Here is a 22,061-nt window from a genome sequence, read left to right on the forward strand (position 1 = left end):
TGCGGATAATTATCGACGATAACACGCTAACGTATGTATCTTAATGAATGTCATGTAACATGAAATGCAATTTTAAAGTTGGATTCTTAAGTATAATGAGACCACCTCGACTCTCTAATATCTAGGCAGAGCTTAGGTGCGACTGTTTATATTTAAGATCCCGATTTACTGTTATACCTTTTATTTATTAATCTTATTATTAATGGGAATTAAGAAATCGTGTGAAAAGACTTAACGAAGTAAAATTTCCTAAATACCCCATCATCTAGGCAACATTCGGGAACAAATTATTTCAAATAAGATTTTTACATGTGCCCTTAGGATTTTTAGGATGTTTTGAGTAAGGGCTTGAATAGAGGTTTTAAATGTTAGGGTTTCAAGATTTTGAAGATTCGGATTTTAAGGTGTTGGTTTGAGTTTTGAGGGTTTTAAGGTTTGAATTTTAAGGTATGGAAGGTTTGGGGTTTCGAATTTTATGGGGTTTGGATTTAAGGGATTTTGAATTTTAAGGGTTTCAAATTTTTGGGTTTTGGATTTTAGGGGTTTAGATTTTAAGAAAATGTGAACATCTCTAAAAATTCTCAACATCTAGGCAGATTTTCGGAGCAAGTTCGATTTTAATGATTTTTAAAAATTAATTAAAAATTTCTCATATATTTCTTTTTATGAAAATTTATTAATAATAATTCCCTAACATCTAGGTAAAATTATTTTTAGGAATATGTTTTTATTCCCTTCAACATCTATGCAGGAAAAATAATAAAAAAATATATTATTATTATTATTATTATTATTATTATTATTTAAGCATTTTTAATATATATATTTTAATTATTATCTTACTTGTTTTCATTTTTATTATTATTAAAACAATTAAAAATTTATCCTAACAAATTTAAGAACTTACTATGCATAAATATAAAAAAAATACTTAAAATAACAAAAATAATAATATATAAAAAAATTAAAAAATTAAAAAAATATATTTTTCTTGAATCGGACCGATCACGGTGGTTCGATTGGACCAAAAAGTGATCGGTTCGACGCGCGGTTTGGTTGAGTCAGTTGAGGAGCCGTTCGGATTGTTCTAGGGAGCGGTTCAGTTCGGTTTGGTCAAATCGATTTAGAGTTGCTAAGGAGTCGGGTTGACGGGTCGATTACGCGGACCCTGGGTCGAGTCCGGGTCCATGCACGGATCTTTTCTGCCCAAAACGACGTCGTTTTGAGCTTTGCTTTTCTATATATAACTAAAAAAATTTTTTGTTCATTCTTTTCTGTTTCAGAGAAAAAAAAAGGAAAAGAGCTCCGGGGCTCTTGCCGTCCAGTCGCCAGACCGTCACGTCGATCGCCGCCTAGGTCACCATCGGTGGTGGTCATCAGTGGCCGAAAACTTCAAAACTGACTAGGAGGTTCCTTTTCAACCTCCTGAGTTCAAATCGATTGTCCTTTTTACGAGAAGTAGCTCCGATAATCGTAGATCTGGGCTCGATGTTTTTTGTATTCTTTTCTTTCTCTTTTTTTTCAAAAACTAGTTGATACCCTTCTTTTTTGGTGCAAGTGACTCGGCACTGGGTTCTTCCCTACGGAGAGGACTGTGTTGTTGTGTTTTTTGGTTTTTCTATTTCGGCATTTGGGGGGGTTTGTTTCTGTATTTTTAGCTTCTGTCTGAAAGGTTTTTTTTTTTTGGTTCCAGAGAGCTTGGTGTTTTTTTTTTTTTTTGGTGTTCGAGAGACAGTCTGAAGGGGAAGAGGCTGAGGGTTTTAAAGAGCTTCAAATAGAAGGATCTAGGTGGCTGTAGGGTGGCTGTAAATGGGTTGAGGTAGGCTGTAGAGGTGGCTAGACCGAGGTTGGTCGAGGCTGGACAGGGGGCAAGCAGAGGGCTGGACAGGAGCGACGACAGCGTCGTACTAGCCCTCTGTTTTCTGTCCTTCTTCTCTCTTTTTTTTCTTTGTTTTAATTAATATTTTAATAATTTTGATTTTTAATTTTTTAATTTTTAATATTATTATTGATATTATTATTAAAATTATTATTAAAATTAAACTAAAATGAAAACAGTAAACCCAAACAAAATCGGTGTTTACATACCAAGAATTAATTGCTTCCGGTAGCTCCATAAAAATACTAGACTTCGTAGTTATCTTTCACTCATGTAAACAAATACAAATATTTTTTCAATGTCATATAAAAATATTATATTGGCATAAATTTATTTGTTGAGATTGAAATATTTTAGCCGTTGTGGATATCAGACAGTATATAAGGATTCATAAAATTGAGTCTACAGAAGAATTTTCTTTCTTGTTTTTCTTTTCAATCAGAATTTACTTTTTGTGAAAAAAAAAATTGAGTAAAATCTTAAATATATTATTGAAGAGTGCACCCTTAAGATCATTTTGAGAATAAATTAAATATAACCAAAGCCTGAAAATATTAATGAATATAAAATTTAATTAATTTTATTAATTTATGCAATCACTTTTAAAAAATTATATTTAATAGGTTTGAAATTTAAATTTCAATCACTATTAATTTTTTTTATTATCCGCACATTATGATCTCTTATATAAAATATATATATATATATATATATATATATATATATGATCTCATTACTTAAAAAAACTTCAAAAGTTTGTAAGGATTTATAATATCATCCATATATCTCAATTTGATATATAATATTTATTTTAAATTTAACACGAACCTTTTTATTAAAATAAGTGATTATTTTTTAAAAATTATGTTTTAAATGAATACATATTAACTTTTCAAACTTATTTATTGAGTTGAAAATATATAAAATTAATTTAAATATACTAAGTGAATTCAATCAAAATAATAATCCATTAACTTTTTAAATCTTGGGGCAAAAAATATTTTTTTTAATTTATTTTGTTTCAAATCTCTTCCATACATGTATATTAACTAATTGAATAAAATTAGGAAATGAAAATGAAAAGTTACATGTTTGAATGATCTTATTTCTCTTTTAAAGATTAAACAACTCAATCTTGCCAACAATCATAAAATAATAGATTGTATGAAATTTGTCACTGATTTCATATTAAAATGAGAATTAATATGCAAAGGAGAAAAGGAAAAATTGGTGAATAGATACTAGAAAAAGGTGTGGTTTAGGGGCTAAGAGGGGGTTGGAAGAACCATTAATTAGAACTACATATTTTTATTTTGACGAATATACCGATCAAAGTGATTAAGACAAAGGCAAAAAGCCGTGTGCGCTTGGAACTTTTACAAGCATTGATGGTTGGGTGCAAAAGACCACGGCAACTTGTACACCAGAAAACTTAAGTGACAATGAACCTTTCGGTTGGAACGAAGAGGCCAATTGAGGGGGTCAGTTCAGCACTCTACGTCCCAAAATTTGTGGTGTAGGTGCATCCTAATCTGATAAATAATAATAATAATAATAATAATAATAATAATAATAATGATAATTTCATGAGACTCCTAATGATGAAATTAAAATAAAATCATGAATGGTAATTTTAATAATAATTTTTGAAAAAAGCGTTTTTCAAACTTTTGTTAAAAATGTTGGTGGAATCTTGAGAAATCTCTTTAATAAAAAAATAAATAGATAATAAAATTATAAAATGATAAAAAAATATAAAATACTTGATAATAAATTGTTAAAGAAAGTAAAATTTTTTTATGATAGAATAAAAATAAAATCATGAGTGATGATATTTATCGAAACTCTTAAGTGAAAAATTTTTCAAAGATTTTTTCAAATATATTAAAAATATTTTGACAATTAAATCGATATAATTTTTTACTTACATTCATAATAATATAAACAATTAATAAATATTTTAAAGTAAATTAAAATTTTCATCAATAATAAACATATAAAAATATCACAAGTGATAATTTTTTCAAAATTTTACATAAAAAATTTCTTTAAAACATACCAAAAGTGTTGGTATGATTTTTTTAGAAACAATACGGCAATATTGTTTGCTTTGTTATTAAAATATTAAAATAAATATAACAATAGAACCCTTTTAAGAAAATAAATATTTTTTTTGAATACTCTTAAGTGAAAATTTTTTTAAGTTACACTAAAATATAAGAAATAACTTAGAAAATTTTTAATATTTAAAATAATTAAAATATAAAAAGTAAAATATTATTTAAACAAGATCATTTTAGGATCTTATAAAATTAATTGGTATCGTCTTTAAAAATATTATTTAAATAAGATTATTTTAAGATTTTATAAAATTAATTGATATCGTCTTTGAAAGAGTAATATGAAGGTACTCTAACATTTCACTTGTATGATTATACTCTCAAACTTAATCTTAAGTTTGTAAATTAAAAAATAAGATTAGTGGTCAATCGTACCGTAATAAAAAAATTAATAATGACTTTTGATTTTTATGTTTAGCAATTGATTCCTAAATCAATACATTATGACAATTATATACATTAAATCTTAAAAAATAATGAATAAAGTCCAAGTGTTATAATTTTTAAAACAAAATTGACTAAATTATTTGTTCTCAAGTTTATCCAAATAAATCCAATTAACCTTCCAATGAAAAAAGTTTAAGTATTTTCTATAAATTATATCATTCAACTATAAAATTTTAACAAAATTTGAATATTTTATAACGTTAAAATTTAATTACAATAAAATAATAATTTTAATTTAATTTCATGTAATAAAATATAAAAAATTTATTTTATTTTAGAATAAAATTCAAAAATTTATTTAAGTATTACCTCAAAATAACAATAAGATGGTCACATCCCTTTGAATACGATATATACTGCTTAGTGAGAAACAGAAAAAAAAAAAAAAATGGAGTGCTTCCAAATTGAGAAGTTAAAGAGTCCTAGCATGTTTTTATTGTGCATGGTGCAATGGAGCTTGTAATAAAATCAAGTCTCTCTCTCTCTCTCACATGGGTTAGATGGGCCACAGACCACACACCAAAAGGTTGTCCATGTCTGCGTTGCTTTCAACATTTTTTTTATGTTGTCCTGAAACCTATATATGGAAACGTGTTTTTTTTTCTTTTTTAAGTTTCTATTTATGCTTAAAAATTATTTCTTTCATTTCATTTTTTTTATCCATTATTTTTTAAATGTCCTAAAATTATCTATATTTTTGAACATTTAAAATTTTTATTTTTATGATTTTTTTATATTAAAATTTATAAAACTTTAATTTTAGAAAAAATTTTAATGTTAAATACAATAAAATTAAATTTTTTTATATTCCGTAAAAATCAATAAAATTCAAATATTTTGGGATGGATAAAATACTTTATATATTCATTTTCTAAGTAGACTCAAAATTAAAATTTATGCCCAATTTTTTATTCTTTACACTCAAATTTCTTTGTGTTTGTAATGATTCATGTCTTCTTTTTTTTTTTTTTACTAGGAATACGGATTTAAATCAAGATGGACTAATTTAGAATCCAAATTGTCTTTTTCAGTGTTCTTATCATAACCAATCAAATCTGATACGTAGTATGACGTATCGTATCAAACACAAATATGACACCAATGCGAAAGGGTCTAGAAGTACCCGTGTTTCATAGACGCTGATTCATTCTTAGCCAACCACAAAGATCAGATATGGCTGCTGAGAATGCGTGGCTAGCCACCAAGACTTCGAAATTCCGTATAAAAGGGATCTCAAAACAGTTTAGCATAAATAAAATCGAGGATTGTGGTTGACACCGTTAATATTCCACCATAGTAGAAAATTGCACCAGAATTTGTTAACCCACGGGCAATTAAACAAGACATGATTTGAATGATTATCCCCACTTTCGTTTATTTTCATATCGACTAGAATGATAATCCCTGCTTAATTTAAACAATATTTAAATAATTTATTTAAATTTATTTTGTATATATATATATATATATACACCAACCCGTGCTCCGTTACGGATATCAATCATTGTGTAAATGTAATTAAGAAATAAACAATAAAAATTAAATTGAAGAAAATATAAATATATACCTATAAAAAAAAAAAGAACTCAATATATAATATGTTAGCTTTACATTTGTATATTAGGATAGACAAAGAGTGAAAGTTATACACATTTTTAAACTTGTTGACAATCCAATATTTCTACCTAATTATTGAGTTCTTCAAAATCAGTTTTCTATCTCTCTCAAGAATTGTGCAGTGATAGATCTTCCTCACAATTATTTTTCTCAACTTTTCACTCACACTTATTCATCCAACAAATTCACATTCATGAGAAAAATGGTATTGACTCAAATTATTCACCAAAACTAGTTTGTGGAACCATGCAATAAGTATCATAGTGCACAAATATGGTAAATTATTTTTTTTATAATCTTTCATTTTTGTGTGGGTCGAGGGACACGAGTGTCACGTACACTTTTATAAAAAAAGACCTTTTTATGGCATATGATATAATTATTTTAATTGTTAGAGTTTTATTAAAATGTCTCAAGATAATCAATCTAACATGGTTTTATTATCCCACCATATTTAAGAAGCTATGGAATTGTAGTGAAACTTGGTATATTATAAAGGAGTTGATGCAAAAAAAGTGAAAGTTTTTCCATCTAAGCAAGAAGATAATAGCTGTGAGGTTACATATAATTGTAGAGTGCGAAGCATATTCATCACTTTTTTTTTTTTAATTTAGTGTGTGTTTTAAATTTTTTAATTGTAAAGTCAGGCTAATGAAAGAACTTTTTTTATAAAATATTGATAAGAATTCAAAATAGTTTTATTTTATTCTACACCATAGATGATAATTTCTTTCATAATTTTGACTTCGTACCAAAAGTTAAATGTAAAAAAGATAATCTGGTTGTACTTCTTATGGATACCCTATTTAGTCTGGGCTCAAATTCAATTCAAGCTTAATTATTGAATTTTTTTTATATTTTATTATTACTCTTTATCCTTTTATTTTATCTATGTGTACATATATGTATTTCTTTTAAAATTTATTTATCCTTTTTGTTCTTTTATTTTTATTTTTTATTTGTTATCCATTATGCTTATTTCGTTTTTTTAAACATTTATATGAATATTTCCAAAAAAAAAAAAAAGGGAAAAGAGAAAAGGGGTCAATGATGAGATTGGTTTTATCAAAATTCATTTAAGTTTAAATTCTCAAAGATAAAGATTGATTTTCTTTCCATGATAATGCAAAATTTTGGAAATTAAATCCTAAATAATCAGGGATTCTACCAGTCTTCACCTATAAATAAACTTGCAATATTAGTAATAACACAACAATCAGAGGAATTAAAGTTAAAAAATTGAGAGAATCGAAGGAATAAGTGTTAGCTTTTCCTACTTTTTAGTTGAGGAGATTTGATTCAAGGAAAATTTAGTAAGGAAGCATGTTTGGGGTTTAAATTAGCAAAAACCAAAAGGTTTTTTGTTTTTTAGAATTCTGTTGAAAATTTTTCAAAAATTGATTGAATTTTTTGGCAGAATTTAAATTTTTTGATGAGTTTTCTAGAAAAAAAAATCTCAATTTTCGATGATATTCTGGTGTGATTTTTAGATTTTGACTAAAAATTTCAAAAAATTGATGAACTTCTAACAAGCTTTGCAAAATCTGGTTGTTGGATATTGCTTTTAAATAGAGAAGCAGAATAGGAGAGAGAGCAAAAAAGATATTCTTAAAAAAAAAGGTAGACTTTGGAATTATATACAAAAGACCAAATAATGATGTTTTGAAGCGTTTTAATTCCCAAGATCCACGTGTTTTACCAAGATCCGAACTAGACCCATTTTGTTCAACCAAAAAGCTATTTTATCTGTTGAAGCCGAGCTGTTTAAGCCTCAAGCCAAGCCGTCAAACCTCCAAGCCATCCCTGAGTTAGTGGCCAAGTACTAAGACGATTTTTTAGCCGAGCTGAGTTTTTGTTTCAGTGTTTTTTTCTTTTTCTTTTTCTTATTTATTAAATTAATATTTTTTAAGTTTCTTTCCATTTATTCTTTCATTTTATTTATTTATTAGTTTTTTATTTTCAAAAATTTAAGGAGAAGTAAAAATATTAATTTTTCCTTAAAATAAGAAAATTTTCAAAAAAAATTGGGGAAAAAGTTAAAATATTAAATTTTCCTCAAGATAAAATTCCAAGAAAACTTGAGGAAAAAAAATTTGAATTATCAATTTTTCCTCTAAAAAAAATTATTTTAAAAAATTAAGGATAAAGTTGGAGTACCAATTTTTCTTTAAGTTAAATAAAAATTTTTTTGAAGAAAAAGTTAAAGTATCAAAATTTTCCTAAACCAAAAATAATTTCAAAAATTAGAAAAAAATAGAGTTATCAAATTTTCTTTAAACAAAAATAATTTAAAAATTTTTAAGAAAAAGTGAAGTATTAAATTTTCTTAAATAAAAATAATTTCAAAAAATTTGAGAAAAAAGTTGAAAGTATTAATTTTTCCTTAAACAAAAAATAATTTAAAAAATTTTGAGGAAAAAGTTGAAGTATCAATTTTCTTTGAAATTAAATTTTTTTTAAGAATTTTATAAAAAATAAGACAAATGTGAAATGATTCGATGATAAAGCCTCTTCAAGAAAAATAATTATTTTCTTGTAAACTATTGAAGTCAAGGGATTTTTCTTAATTTTTTGTTAAAATATTAGAGTTAGTTAAGAATAGTTCTTAATACATTTAAATTTTAGAAGGCTTAAGGGATAATATGAAAATAACTGGTACTATTCTTTAATGGGCGTTATAAGGGTATTATAACTTTCTTCATATATAACCGTACTCTCGAACCTAGCTTGGTTTCGTATACTAGAATCCACTTATTAAAGATACACGAGTCAAGCTTGGGACATTCTTTTAAAAAGATAGATTCGGTTAGGTGGCCAGCACACCTAAATAAAAAAAAATTGATGGCGACTCATTAAATTGTGTCTAGCGATAGGTTTACATATTTATATATTATGATAGTTCAACGACTTTACTGGGGATAAGCCGAGAGTCAAGCAACAAATTAATTTGTGTTATCCAAAAACCTAATAAAGTTAGTTTTTTTTATAATATTTTTTCTTTATTATTATCATTATTTTTTTAAAATGTATTTATTATATCATTCATATGCATGTGCATAAACATAAATTCTATACCTAAGTTTCATCCCTCTAGAAAGGAGTATAGTACCTATACTTTTATAAAGTTTTAATGCTCTATAATGGCTAGCGAAATTTTCTCACTCAAATTAAATCCTTTCCGCTTATAGTTTATGATGGACGAAGATAGGGTGCCTTATTAGTTTATGATGGACAATGATGTGAGGAATAATTTTGAAACCTTTAAAATTACCTAAAACCACATATAGTTAGCTTTATGAGCCTAAACTATAGGTAGAGCCATGTTTCTTTTATCTTTTAGAATTGACCCAAAGTTTATAATCATATTATTATATTCTATTTGTGCTAATAGACTTATTTTTATATTGAGCTAATTAACCAATTTCATTGCTTGTATATTCATAAACATGCATATATACTACATAAAATACCTACCTTAAAGCTATTTTCAACAAAAGCTTTCATGAAACCCACTAAACATCTAGTTTGATTCTATGGAAAAAAAATAAGGCTTTTTTTTTTGTTGAAATTTTTAAAATGGACAAACATTATCTCTCATACATTGCATTTGCATGAATAGTGCACTAATTTTAAAATAGTGGTACATAAATTTAAGTATACATGATAATTCGTGTATTTGTATAATATAAAATACTAAAAATTTATATATTCATATCGTATTTTATACAAAAATTACCTATCACAATTTGTGTCAACAGAAAAACATAAAATATTTTTTTTTATTTTTTTAAACCTATTTATAATTTTTGCTAAAATTTTAAAATTTGTTATCTTTGTGTTTTTTATTCATATCAATTCCATGTCTATCATCATATCATGTTCAAAATTATCAGGTCTAGGTTTAAGGATAGCTCAACTATTTAAAAACTCTACTCAATTAACTTACCACCAATATAATACCCAAGTTCAAGCTAAATAGATGGAGCAAGAGAACACAAATCATTTTAAGAAAATAGAAAAGGCCAAAAAGAGCTCAAAGGAAGTTGAATAAAATCTTATAAGCCCTAAACAAGTTGAACAAAGAGGAAGGTATGGAAGAAGATGCCAGCCCCCATCACCATCCATCACAAAATATCGTTGACCCCTTATACCCTTCTAGGTATGGTCCATCTCAAGCCCAGTCTAGTCCACTTAAGCAATTCCTCCACAGTAATTCCCATTCCCAATAGGATATACGTACCTTGGAATGCCTTTTGCAGCAACTCAAGGGCACTTTTAAAGTTATGTCAATCCTATTTTTAGAAAAAAAGCAATAGAACTAGTATAAGTTCAAAATCTAAATGACTCAAAGAAGAAGTTGAAAGCACTAAAAGCCTTAGAAGACTTTAGATTTGAGCAAAAGATGAATTTGCTAGATGAAAGATTACAAGTTGTAGAAAGAATAAATTTTTACGATTTTATGGATACGACTAGACTTTGCTTGGTTCTTGATGTTGTTATCCCACCAAAATTTAAAGTCTTAGAGTTTAAAAAGTATAATGGTACTAAGTATCCAGTGACTCATGTCACTATGTCCCATTAAAAAATGGTCGCTTATATTAGTGACAAGAAATTATTGCTTCATGTATTCCATGACAACCATATTGGTTTTGCTACAAAGTGGTATATCCAGCTAAATAGGACTTGTATTACTTCATGGAAAAAATTGGCAAAGGCGTTCATTACCCAGTACGAGCATATCATAGACTTGGCTCTAAATAACCCCAAGATCTAATAATCAAACCAGCAATTTAAAGGAATCACAAAACGACAAAAAAAAAAAAAAGCTTCTTTTGATCGTAATCTTATAACATATATAGACTTGCTGTCACATTTATTGAAAAATCATTTGCTAGCCCCTATTCATGTTGAGGCATTGAAACCTCCTTATCTGAAATTGTATGATGCTAATACTCAATATGACTACCATTATAGAATCATAGGTCACTTAACAGAGAATTTTGTTGCTCTAAAGCATAAGGTATAAGGTCTCATCAATGCTGGTTTGATAAAATTTGACGATAATGAAAGGTCGAATGTCATTGAAAATATTTTGCTCAATAATACAAGGGCATGATTTTGAGAAGATGTTTTAGAAGTTTTTTTTAAGAAGTAATGAACTTTAGGGAGGTATTTTATGTGTTTATCTTGAATTTATCTTGCATTTCAATAAAATGGCAAATGCATTTTATTGCATATTCTTCTTTTTATCATTACTTTTCTGTATCCCATCATGCTTTACTCGCTCCCATATTCCAAGTAATGAATAGTCAGATAATTGTGACAATAATTTGGGATTTAATCTTGAAAATGTCATTCATATGATGAGATTGATGACTTAAACCCCTAATATATTGGGTGAATTAAAGTTAACATGCTTTGCTTATTTAGCAAAAGGCAAAAATAAAACCATTTTAGGAGAATGTAATCCTTTATATCCACAAGCTTCATTTCATTCAATAGAGATTTTTCAAAAAAAGTATTCATATTTGAAATGAGAAATAAACGTATTTCTTTTACCTTTTGTACAAAAAGTAAAATCATTCATTTATTATCCCTTTTGAGCCTATAATAATTTCTTTGCAAGAAACTTAGATACTAAGTATCACTCTCCACGTTAGGGGCAACGTTTGAAAAAAAAAAATCTATTTGCAAAAGAAAAATGGGAGTCCCAAATGATTAGAGCTAAGCCCATGATATATAACGCACCAGGATACAAGACTTCAACCGTGTCCTCGACCAAAAGTTGTTGCTCAATTATATTAGTAACAAATGTACCAACTTCGCTAAAAGGAGGCAAATTTCTCCATAGCCCTACTTGTTCCCTAGCCTTGCAGCATAGCATACATAACTTGCTGCAGCAACTTACACTACTAATACCAACTTTCCTCAACCTCATAATCTCAGCTGAAGCTCACTAGTTTATAAATTTCACAACTACATGAACTAGCAGTTAACACTGCCTATTAATACATAAATTATCGCCAAAATTCAACATCAAGATATAGATATAAAACAAAATTACTAATTATTCATTCAACATTTAGATTAAAATTACTTACATGACAGGGTCGGATAAAATGACCCCCAAAGAATCAGCAGACTCGCTCGAAAATGAAACGTCTTTCCTCCCACTAAGCCCACATCCACCACCACCATTACTATTCTCCACCTTGCAAATACTGCGCGTAATCGTCACGGCATTCGTCACCGCGTTCTGATAATTATTACTCTCTCTCACCCCTTGCCCCACAGAACTCCCTCCTTTCACCACCAACAGCTCCCTCCCACTTTCCAACAATAACTATAGAGAAGGGTATTTCTGACCTTTCTTACTTTCCTACTTATGTTCCAGGAAAGCTTGCTGTGAATTTTCTAACACTACAAGGTTTTTATTTATTTATTTATTTATTTTATTTTACCGTTTTGTATTTCTTTTTATGAGCATAGGGGCAGAATTTGATGTTAGAAAAAAGCAATTGTCGCACTCTGAGGTTCTTTAATATATACTTTTGCTGAATCTGAAACAAAAATGAAAAATTATTAAAAACTTTTGTGCTATTTCCTTCATTTCATTATTAATAAAAGTGTTAGCATTGAATCAATTAAAATTAATTTTGAGAGATAAAACCTACTTAACTAAAATAGTAAAGGGATTAAATTTAATTTTGAAACTAATAATTGATTTATTGAAAATTAATTAGGAAAAAAAATAAAATGAAGGGGTTGAATTAAACTCAAAAATCCATTTTTTTTGTTTTCACTGTCAGTCCAATCTAGCTTTGATGTGTAGGTTTTTTGTTTTAATTTCTCAAAGAAAATTAATATTTATATCTTTATTACTAATAGGATAAATTACAAATACATACTCTTTGGTTAGAGTTCAAATAAATTTAGGGTTTAGGATTTTGTGCTTTCTTTTGTTAATTTTCAAATCAACTTTATTAATGGGACGAAAATTAAGGAAAGAATAGAGATTTCAAACAAAAAAAAAAATTTGCTTTCAACTTCAAATTAACGCGAAAATGGTTAGACAGGTTAATTGGCATTTTTTAAACCTTAAAAAGTTATATTTATTTTGGTTTACCACATGTTAAAATTTTGTAATTTATCATATTACTATTTTTAATTATATATACTATATTGAAATATTAATTCATAGTGCCATAAATTTTGTATTAATATTTAAAAACATAAAAGGACATTGAATATAAATGAAATAAGAGAATAATAGTGCTCTCCCCGTATAATAAATCATATTTTGTTTGCATATTTTTACATGCCTAAAAAATGTTTCATTAATTTAAAAAGTAAAAAAATTCATTTTTACTTTTTTATTACCATTTAACTATATGAAAAATCCTTTTTCTATTTTTCAATATGAGGGTATTTTGAAAAAGAAAATTTTTAATTAATAAAAGTCAAAATTGGACTAAAAATTTCTGAACATTTTCGCAAAATCAAAACAAGATACCACAAAAGGGAGTAAAGCTGCTTAACTCTACCAAAAGTTAAAATTTTTTTAGAATGATTGAAAATTACGTTTAATTGGCATTTTTTCCTAATATTATTCATCCATGGACTTATGAACATCACTTGGTATAAGTATGTGCGCCTTCATTTCCAATTGGTGAAAAAAAAGCTACTGCTTGGCTGAATCAGGGAAACTCAACTTGCATGGTTAGATTCTTAATGGAAATTGGAATCATATATAGCAATAACATAGGGTTGCCCACGTTGGATTTTGAATTCCAAACATGCTGAATATCACCGCTTAATGATGACTACATGTCTTATTCTCATGACCTCTAATAATAACTTGGTTAGAGTTTATTTAGTACAGTATTGTAGCACTAAAGCTTTTTAAATTTGACTAGTAGTCAAGCTGAGTATAGAGTGCAGCAGGCAAGCGTGGTTTAGCCAGTGCATGTAATGGTTTTGCCAAGAAAAGATCATCTTCCGATTCAGAGAGGTCAATTTTCGATTCATTAGGCGGTACGTTCCATTTAAAACCTTGAATCAGCCTGGCAAACAGCATTGCAGTCATTTCAGTCCCAAGAGCCACGCCTATGCACCCACGCCTTCCGGTACTAAACGAAATGAACCTCAGTTCCGGCTCTGTCAGATCAACTTTGTCACTCAAACCATCCTTCAGATGCCGCCCAGGTTTGAATTCCAATGGCTCGTCCCAAACTTTCGGGTTCCGGCCTAGGCCTGCTCGGCTGAGCAGGAAATGACTACCTTTAGGGATGACGTAGCCGGCAACTGTGGCATCGGCTATTGACACGTGAGGAACGTTGAAGGGTGCAATGGGGTGAAGCCGAAAAGCTTCCCTTGCACAAGCCTTTATATAATTGAGTTTTGGAATGTCAGCTTCTTGAACCCATCTCTCCTTTCCAACAACACTGTCTATTTCCTGGCAGGCTTTTTGGAGAATTTCAGGTTTGTTGAGCATCTCTGCCATAGCCCATTCTGCTACATTAGCAGGATTATCCACTGTTTCAAGCATCAATTCCTGCATGTATACCAAACAAGGATCACCACACTTAATTTAGTTAACCAAAAAATTTTATCCATCACCACCAAATACCATCGATCGTACGTGATTATTAAATTTGTACGTAAAATTAATTAAAAATTAGCTCCATAATCCTTCCATTTTAGTACACAAGTTGATTAATTTAGTTAATTTTAGGATAAATTATGTTAGAGGTTTTTATATTTTATGAAAATTTAGAATTTAATCCTTGTACGGTAATTTATACAAATTTAGTTATCGTATTATTTTGAACTGATAATATTAATTCAATCATTAATTTTGTCAATTTTATATAGTTAAAAATATTGATGCAGCCATTGACTCTATTAATGTGGTGTTAACATGCTGACATTAATACTTTTAACGGCAAAAAATTAACAAAATTAGTGATTAGATTAAAATTATCGAATTATATAAGAACTAAATTTATATAAATTATAATATAGATATTAAATTTTCACAAAGTATAGTAACCACATGCAAGCTAAAAGGTAGAATTGTGTTTAAACGTGTAATTAAGAATCTCACCGTGCATTGGGCTCTGATCTCTACAACTGAAAATGCTGGCTTCCCATTTGAATCCTTTGCTGAAATGAAGGCATCAAGAAGGTCTTCAGGCTCCTTCTTCTTCCCTTCTCTCCACTGTTGTACTCTCTCATCAATAATCGGATCATGGTAACTGTTGACAATTCTCAGAGCCTTAGTCACAATCTTCTCGTTACCCTCCAAATCTAATGCTCTCAGCCAAGGTACATAGTCTGATAGGATGAAAGAGTAAATGTGCATGAGAACAGTAAAGAGAGATTCGACGTGCTCTTCTTCTTCATGTCCAGGCCCTCCATCTTCTTTGCCCTTTCCAAAGTATCTTTTGTTGAATATCATCCTCCTGATGACATTTCCTGTATATTGCCTGGTTGCAAGTCTCAGGTTTATAACGGATGCATTGGAAATATCAGCTTCATTGTTGATGCATTGGTTGTAAATGAACCTAACATGATTATTAGCTTCTTGGTTTCTCTTTGGAGTAACCAGCTAAGTCTTTGTGGACTAATTATGTTTGAAACAACCAATTTTCTCATTTTCTTCCATTGATCTCCCCATGGGACAAACGCTATTGACAAGAAACCACGAGAAGCATAATCAGTTGCCATCGTAATAGGCCTCGATGCAAAAACTGCATCATGTTTTTTCAAGAATTCTTGAGCAATTTCAGGTGAAGTGAGGGGAATGACATGAATGTTTCCCAGGCGGAAACAAGCAATATCGGTGTCCAGTTGTTTCATGAGGCCAAGAATCCACCTGAAGGCAGGCTTGTTTTTCCATAATTCAGGGAGGTTTCCAATGACTGGCCAGGGAGTTGGCCCTGGTGGGTGAGGTGCTTGGTTTGGGTTCTCATTTCTAGTGTTGCCTTTCAATTTGAAAACGACAAGGAGTGCAAACAGAAAGACTAAGACATGTGTTGAATGAAATAAAAAAACGCTAGAGACGGTAAATCATGAGAGTTGCTCCAATAAGGCAGCAGAGGAAATGGGGAGGAAATATTAGTGGAGTTATCCATTTCCTAACAATTAAACAGAACTTTTCTTCTGTCCGTCTGTCTATTTGTATGCTTGTCTACACAAAATGGATGATAGGTCGATCTATATATAGAGATTAGAGAGAGAGAGAGAGTTTTAAACATTGTTTTGACATTCATTGTACTTTGTTAAAAATTTAAGAGCTTGTTAAAATCGCTAGATAGTAAGTGTCATTCTGTTTGTTATTTTGGTATCTGTTTTTTTCACATTGATCGATTTTTATGGACGAAATTTTTTTATCGGTAATTATTGAAAGATTTTCGATGGTTTACAAACAAAAATTAAAAAATAATTTAGAAATTTTTTATCAATTACCTACCGACAAAATGCTAACGAAATTTACTATGGAAAACAATCATTGGTAATTCGTAGGTGAAATTGCCATGAGAAAAATGAGGATTTGGTGCATTTTTTATTGATGAAATAAATTTGTCAATAATCCATCACTAAAAGCTTTATTGATGGATTTATTTAGTGTGTAAAAAATTTTCGATTTAAAATATATATATTTGGAATTAAATTGGAGGGTTATTTTTTAATTACCAAAGAAATATGTTAGTAATCGGTCGTTAAAAATAAAAAATATTGATGGATTCCATCGGTATCCATCGTTAAAAGTTAAAAAATTTTTGAATTATTGACAGAATATCCGATGATAATCTGTCGATAAAAGTCAATTAAATTTAAAAATCTCATTCCCCCTTACCTTTGTTCCTTGATTGAAAACCCCAACTTTCATTTCTCTCTTCTCTCCTTTTTTCAGTCCTTGTCATTGACCTGTGCTCGTGCTGCGCTGCCTTCTCCTCACCGCCACCAACCCTTGAGCCCATGAGCCAATGACCTTAAGTCCTTAAGCCTGTGACTACCAGCCCTTGAGCCTTTGAGCCCGTGACTGCCCGTGACCACCGACCCTTCAATTGGCTTAGAACTCATCATCTTTGCCAAGGTATAGTTTCATTACTTTGCTTGTTGATTTTGATATAATTTCATTAATGGAATTCCTTGTTAACTTTTTGTAGAATACTCGTCTGGCCGAAAGCTTTTAAACCTATGCTAGAAGAGGAAGCAAAACCTATGCTAGAAAAGGAAGCAAAACCAATGCTGATGAATAACTAACCCCCTTGATTCATCGAGATAAGGATAAATATTACATAATAAATATGAAAGTGAAAATAGAGATGTGTATGATTATAAATTTTTATTGAATACAGGAATGTGGACAGGTAGTACAGCACCAACTCTAAACTCATATTTTACATTTATATTTATATATATATAGTAAATAAATTTTTTATTAAATAATATAATTTATTATTTTAGATTAATTAGAATTCATAAATTTTTATTAAAAAAATATATATTAATGTATATTTTAAAAAATTACTTAAATATATAAGATAAAAATAAAAAAACTAAAAAAAAAAATTTTTATTTTTACTTTTTAAAAAAGTTATGGGTATAAGAATTATTATTCATACCCATTAAATACTTGTAAAGATAAATATGAAGATAAATTTAAGATACCCATTGGGTATTGATATGAAAATGTGTATAATATAAAAATGCAAGGATGTGGATAGAGAATACTTTACCCTTCCCATATCTTCTCCAATGACGTTCTAATGTAACTATTTGATTATTATTTTGAGATAATACTCAAATAAATTTTTGAATTTTATTAAAAAATATAAAAAATTAAAATTTTAATATTTTATTATATAAAATTATGAATATAAATTTTTATTTTATTATAATTAAAATCTTAACAGTATAAAATACTCAATTTTCATTAAATTTTTTAATTGAATGATTTAATTTATAACAAAATATTTACTTACACTTTTTTCTTTTGAAAGGTTACAAAGATTTATTTGGATAAACATGAAAACAAATAGTGGAGCCAACCTTATTTTAAAAATTATAACACTCGGACATTTTTCATTATTCTTCAAAATTTAATGTGTATAAATATAATGAAATAAAAGTTTATAACTTTAATTTCATGCAATAAGAAATTAAAAACTTTTCAATTTTGAATAAAATTCAATGATTTATTTTGATATTTGCTAATTTATTTTTTATATTTATAATTGCTAGGAATTGAATGAACTATGATTTTTTTTTAAAATTAACCAAGAGTTAAATGCTTGCTTAATCAACACAACATATGGTTATTGGTACTCATTTTCTTTTTATTTTTTATTTTCTTATATCTTCATTTATTATTTAATTAAGCTTTCTTCAAGATAAATATATGAGATGAGGTTATAATTCTTTTTATTTGATTATTTTAGATATTATGAATATTTTGTTACATCAAAAGGTACAGCATGTTCGATTCCATTTTACAAGCCTTCAATTCATTGATTTTTCCTTTTCGATAAACCAATTCATTGAATCCAAAGTAAAATTTCAAAGTCAACCGGCTTACGTATCTTCGTTTATGGAAATAATAATTTACCTTTTTTTAAAAAAAATGTGTGGGTTTTGGTTTTTAATTCATGTGTTTCACGTGTGCTTGCCTGCTGATGAATACATTTTTTTTAAATGTGTTTCACGTTTACCAAGTTTTAATGAAAGAAAATAGCTAATGACGGATCTTGATTAAAATTTTGAGGAATTAATTAATAATATATAATATATATATTTTTAAAAGCATATTTTATTATATTATTAATATATATATATGCAAATAATATACTAATAAAAATATGATAAGCTCATAAAATTATAAAATAAAAATACTATTATAAACCAAAAGGCTGTCCATGTTTGCTTCGTTTTCAACATGTTTTTTTTCGTTGTCCTCCTTAAAACTAGACATGGAAACGTTTTTTTTTTTTTTAAAAAAGGTTTTTATTTATGCTTAATAATTATTTCTTTCATTTCATTTTCTTTGTCAATCAGTTTTAGAATGTTCTAAAATTATTTATATTTTTTAATATTAAAATTTTTTATTTTTTATATTTTAAAATTATATTTTAAAACTTTTTTAATTTTTTAACATTAAAAATTATAAATGTCTACTTTTATAAAAAAAATTTATATTAAATATATTAAAATTAAAAACATTTTTTATATTCTATAAAAATAAATAACATCCAAATAATTTATGATGGGCAAAATAATTTATCCATTCATTTTCTAAGTACACTCAAAATTTAAAATTTAGACTCAAAAGTTTTATTCTTTACACCCAAAAAGTTATTCTTTGTATTTGTAATGATTTATGTCTTCTATTTTCAGAGAAAAGAAACTGTCCTTGATTTTTTAGTTAAATATTGATCAAATTTAAATATAAAGTATTGAAACCAAAGAAGTAAGTTGGAATGCTTTGGTTTTCCAAACGTTTTTACATGTGGATATTCAAAAGTATTTTAAATTGTTGCTTTTATTTTACTCTTAAATTATTTGTTAAAAATATTTGTGGAATCATGCATCAAGTATCATAGTGTAAAAATATGGTAAGTTATTTTGTTTTTATAATTTGTTTTGTGTGAGTTGAAGAATAGGGGGTGTCAAGTACACTTTTATGAAAGAAAATTTTTATGGAGTATGCTCTAATTATTTTAATTATCATAGCTTTATCAAAATGTTTTAAAATAATTAATTTAACATGATTCTATTATCTCATCAAATGCGGGAAGCAATGAAATTATATTGGAACATTTGGTCTATTGTAAATGAGATGATGCAAAAAATGTGAAAAATTTTTCATATGCATATGAAGATAATAGCTTTGCAGATACATATGATTGTAGGGTATGAAGCATATTTATCACCTGTTTTTTTTTTTTTTTTTATTTAGTGTGTATTTTAATTTTTTTTCATTGTAAAGTTAGGCTTAAAAAAAACCTTTTTTAAAAAAAATTTGTTAAGAATTCAAAATAGCTTGTCTTATTCTACACTATAGATAATAATTTATTTCCGAATTTTGATTTTGTACCAAAATTTAAATGTGAAAAAGATTGTCTAGTTGTGGTTCTTTGTATTCTTCAAGTTCAATTGTCTTTTGGAAGGATGCATTATGCTTATCAAATCTCTAATAAAAAACCATTTCTTGAAGGCAAATTCCTTTGGTCTTTTAGTCTGCAAATCTTAAATAAATGTATTTATTTTGTTATCTTAAATTGGATAAACCAACTTAATTAATTTTCAAAAGTGATGAAAGTAGAATACTATAAATATAATTATTAAAAAAAAAGAGTAGTTTTTTGGGAGTGTAATACTATAATTGTCTGGTTAGAATAGAATATTGCAATAAGAGATCATTCTAAAGATCACCTCATTAGGAATTTTTGGGATGAAATATACTTCTAGTAAGCAAATATTGATTCAAAGTTGGTAACAATTAAAAATTAGGTTAAAATACTAAAAAAGCTTTTTATATTTTTTAAATCTATAAATAAAGCTTTATTTTTTTACTATACCGAATTAAACAATATTTTTTTTATTTACAATGCATGATTGGATTGGAATGGGGCTTATTAGGTTTGACACAATGGGGTTAATTGGTTGGAATACTTTATTTTGGATAAAAACAATGACATGAATAGTTTCATTTTAAGCACTCTAACTTTTAGTTCAGTTGTTATAAAGTTTAATAAACCCATAACCAAAATCACTGATTAGATAAGTATTTGTCACTTTGAAATTGAAAATTTTTAAGTAATTATGTCAAATTAAAAATTAAATCTCAAGATAATTTCGGTAAAAAAACAAGTATATTATCCTTTTATGTTGTAGGATGCAACTAAAAAGGAAAAATAGGTTGCCTATCAATGATAAGTCAAAACCTTGCATCCATTGCTAACTCTATTCTTTTAGAAAAAAATATTTGATATTCCACATTCCATGTCAAGAGCTAGAAAGCATTTGAAAATTTGATTAAACTATGGACCTTTTAGATGTTGGTTAGCTTTGGAGCTTTGCGAATATAGGCTGGCTATAAGAATCAAAGTTTCAAATAGCGATCGTATAAAGGAATAATGGCTGCGAAATTGCAGTAGCGGCACCATCCACTACCGCTATTGAAGAAAATGCGACTGAGAAATTGAATCACACTCAAAACGGTGTGTAACAGCTGCTAGAAAACAGTGTAACGAAAAATAACAGTAATAACGGTCTGTTATTGTCGCTATCCCCGTTTTCTTAGTACTGTTCAAATTAAACAAAAAAAATTTTCAATCAACAATAATCTTAACTCAATCCATAAATTCTTCAAATTCAAATTAGCTTTAAGTTTTGAATCAACAATCAAAATAAAAGAAAATAAGAAAAAATTACATTACCTTTTTTGTTTTGGTAAAATTTCTGTAAAATAATGTTAATCTTTGTGATAATCTGCAAGATTTGTGATAATTGAAGAGAGATGAGATCGAAATACTCTGTAGGCAATAATATTGATGAGGGTACACGAAAGAAAGTGACAGATGCAGAGAAAGAGGGGAAGAAGAAGAAGACACGAAGAAGAGCTGCCTTTCTGGTTGCCAAAATTTGGGGAAAATTTTGGGGGAAGGGGCTGATATTGAGGGAGATGCATGTGTGGACCAAAGCACATCACACTTGGGTGTTGACTGAGGTGGGGTGGGTTAGGATGAATGGGTGGGTTTTTATTTATTTAATTTTGTAAGTAATTTTATTAAAATATAAGTTTGAAAATTTGTAATTTTTGAAAAAATATATATGAATTTTAGATGAAAAATTTTAATAATTTTTTTTGTATAAGTTAGATGAAAAATAACTAAAATTAAAAATTATAATTTGATTTTGTTATTTATTAATTTATGATTTTGTATTTAAAATTTAATAATTTTTTGTAATTTTGGTATTTATATTATTAT

At 27.7% G+C, this 22,061-nt stretch overlaps 1 protein-coding gene and 1 pseudogene across 1 annotated transcript; both read right to left on the reverse strand.

Annotated features, from left to right (window-relative positions):
- Nucleotides 1–13,756: 13,756 nt before the first annotated feature.
- LOC111296306 (phenylalanine N-monooxygenase CYP79D16-like) lies at nucleotides 13,757–14,631 on the reverse strand. The gene has a single exon (XM_089741681.1). The coding sequence runs from the start codon at nucleotides 14,621–14,623 to the stop codon at nucleotides 13,976–13,978; it is 648 nt and encodes a 215-aa protein (XP_089597807.1). The 5' UTR covers nucleotides 14,624–14,631; the 3' UTR covers nucleotides 13,757–13,975.
- A 445-nt stretch (nucleotides 14,632–15,076) lies between these two features.
- LOC149515856 (tryptophan N-monooxygenase CYP79A68 pseudogene) lies at nucleotides 15,077–17,048 on the reverse strand (annotated as a pseudogene).
- Between the last annotated feature and the right edge of the window lie 5,013 nt (nucleotides 17,049–22,061).

Source organism: Durio zibethinus, chromosome 12, assembly GCF_047325235.1.
Source record: "Durio zibethinus cultivar Kanyao isolate XHJ-2024 chromosome 12, ASM4732523v1, whole genome shotgun sequence".
NCBI classification, from domain to species: Eukaryota; Viridiplantae; Streptophyta; class Magnoliopsida; order Malvales; family Malvaceae; genus Durio; species Durio zibethinus.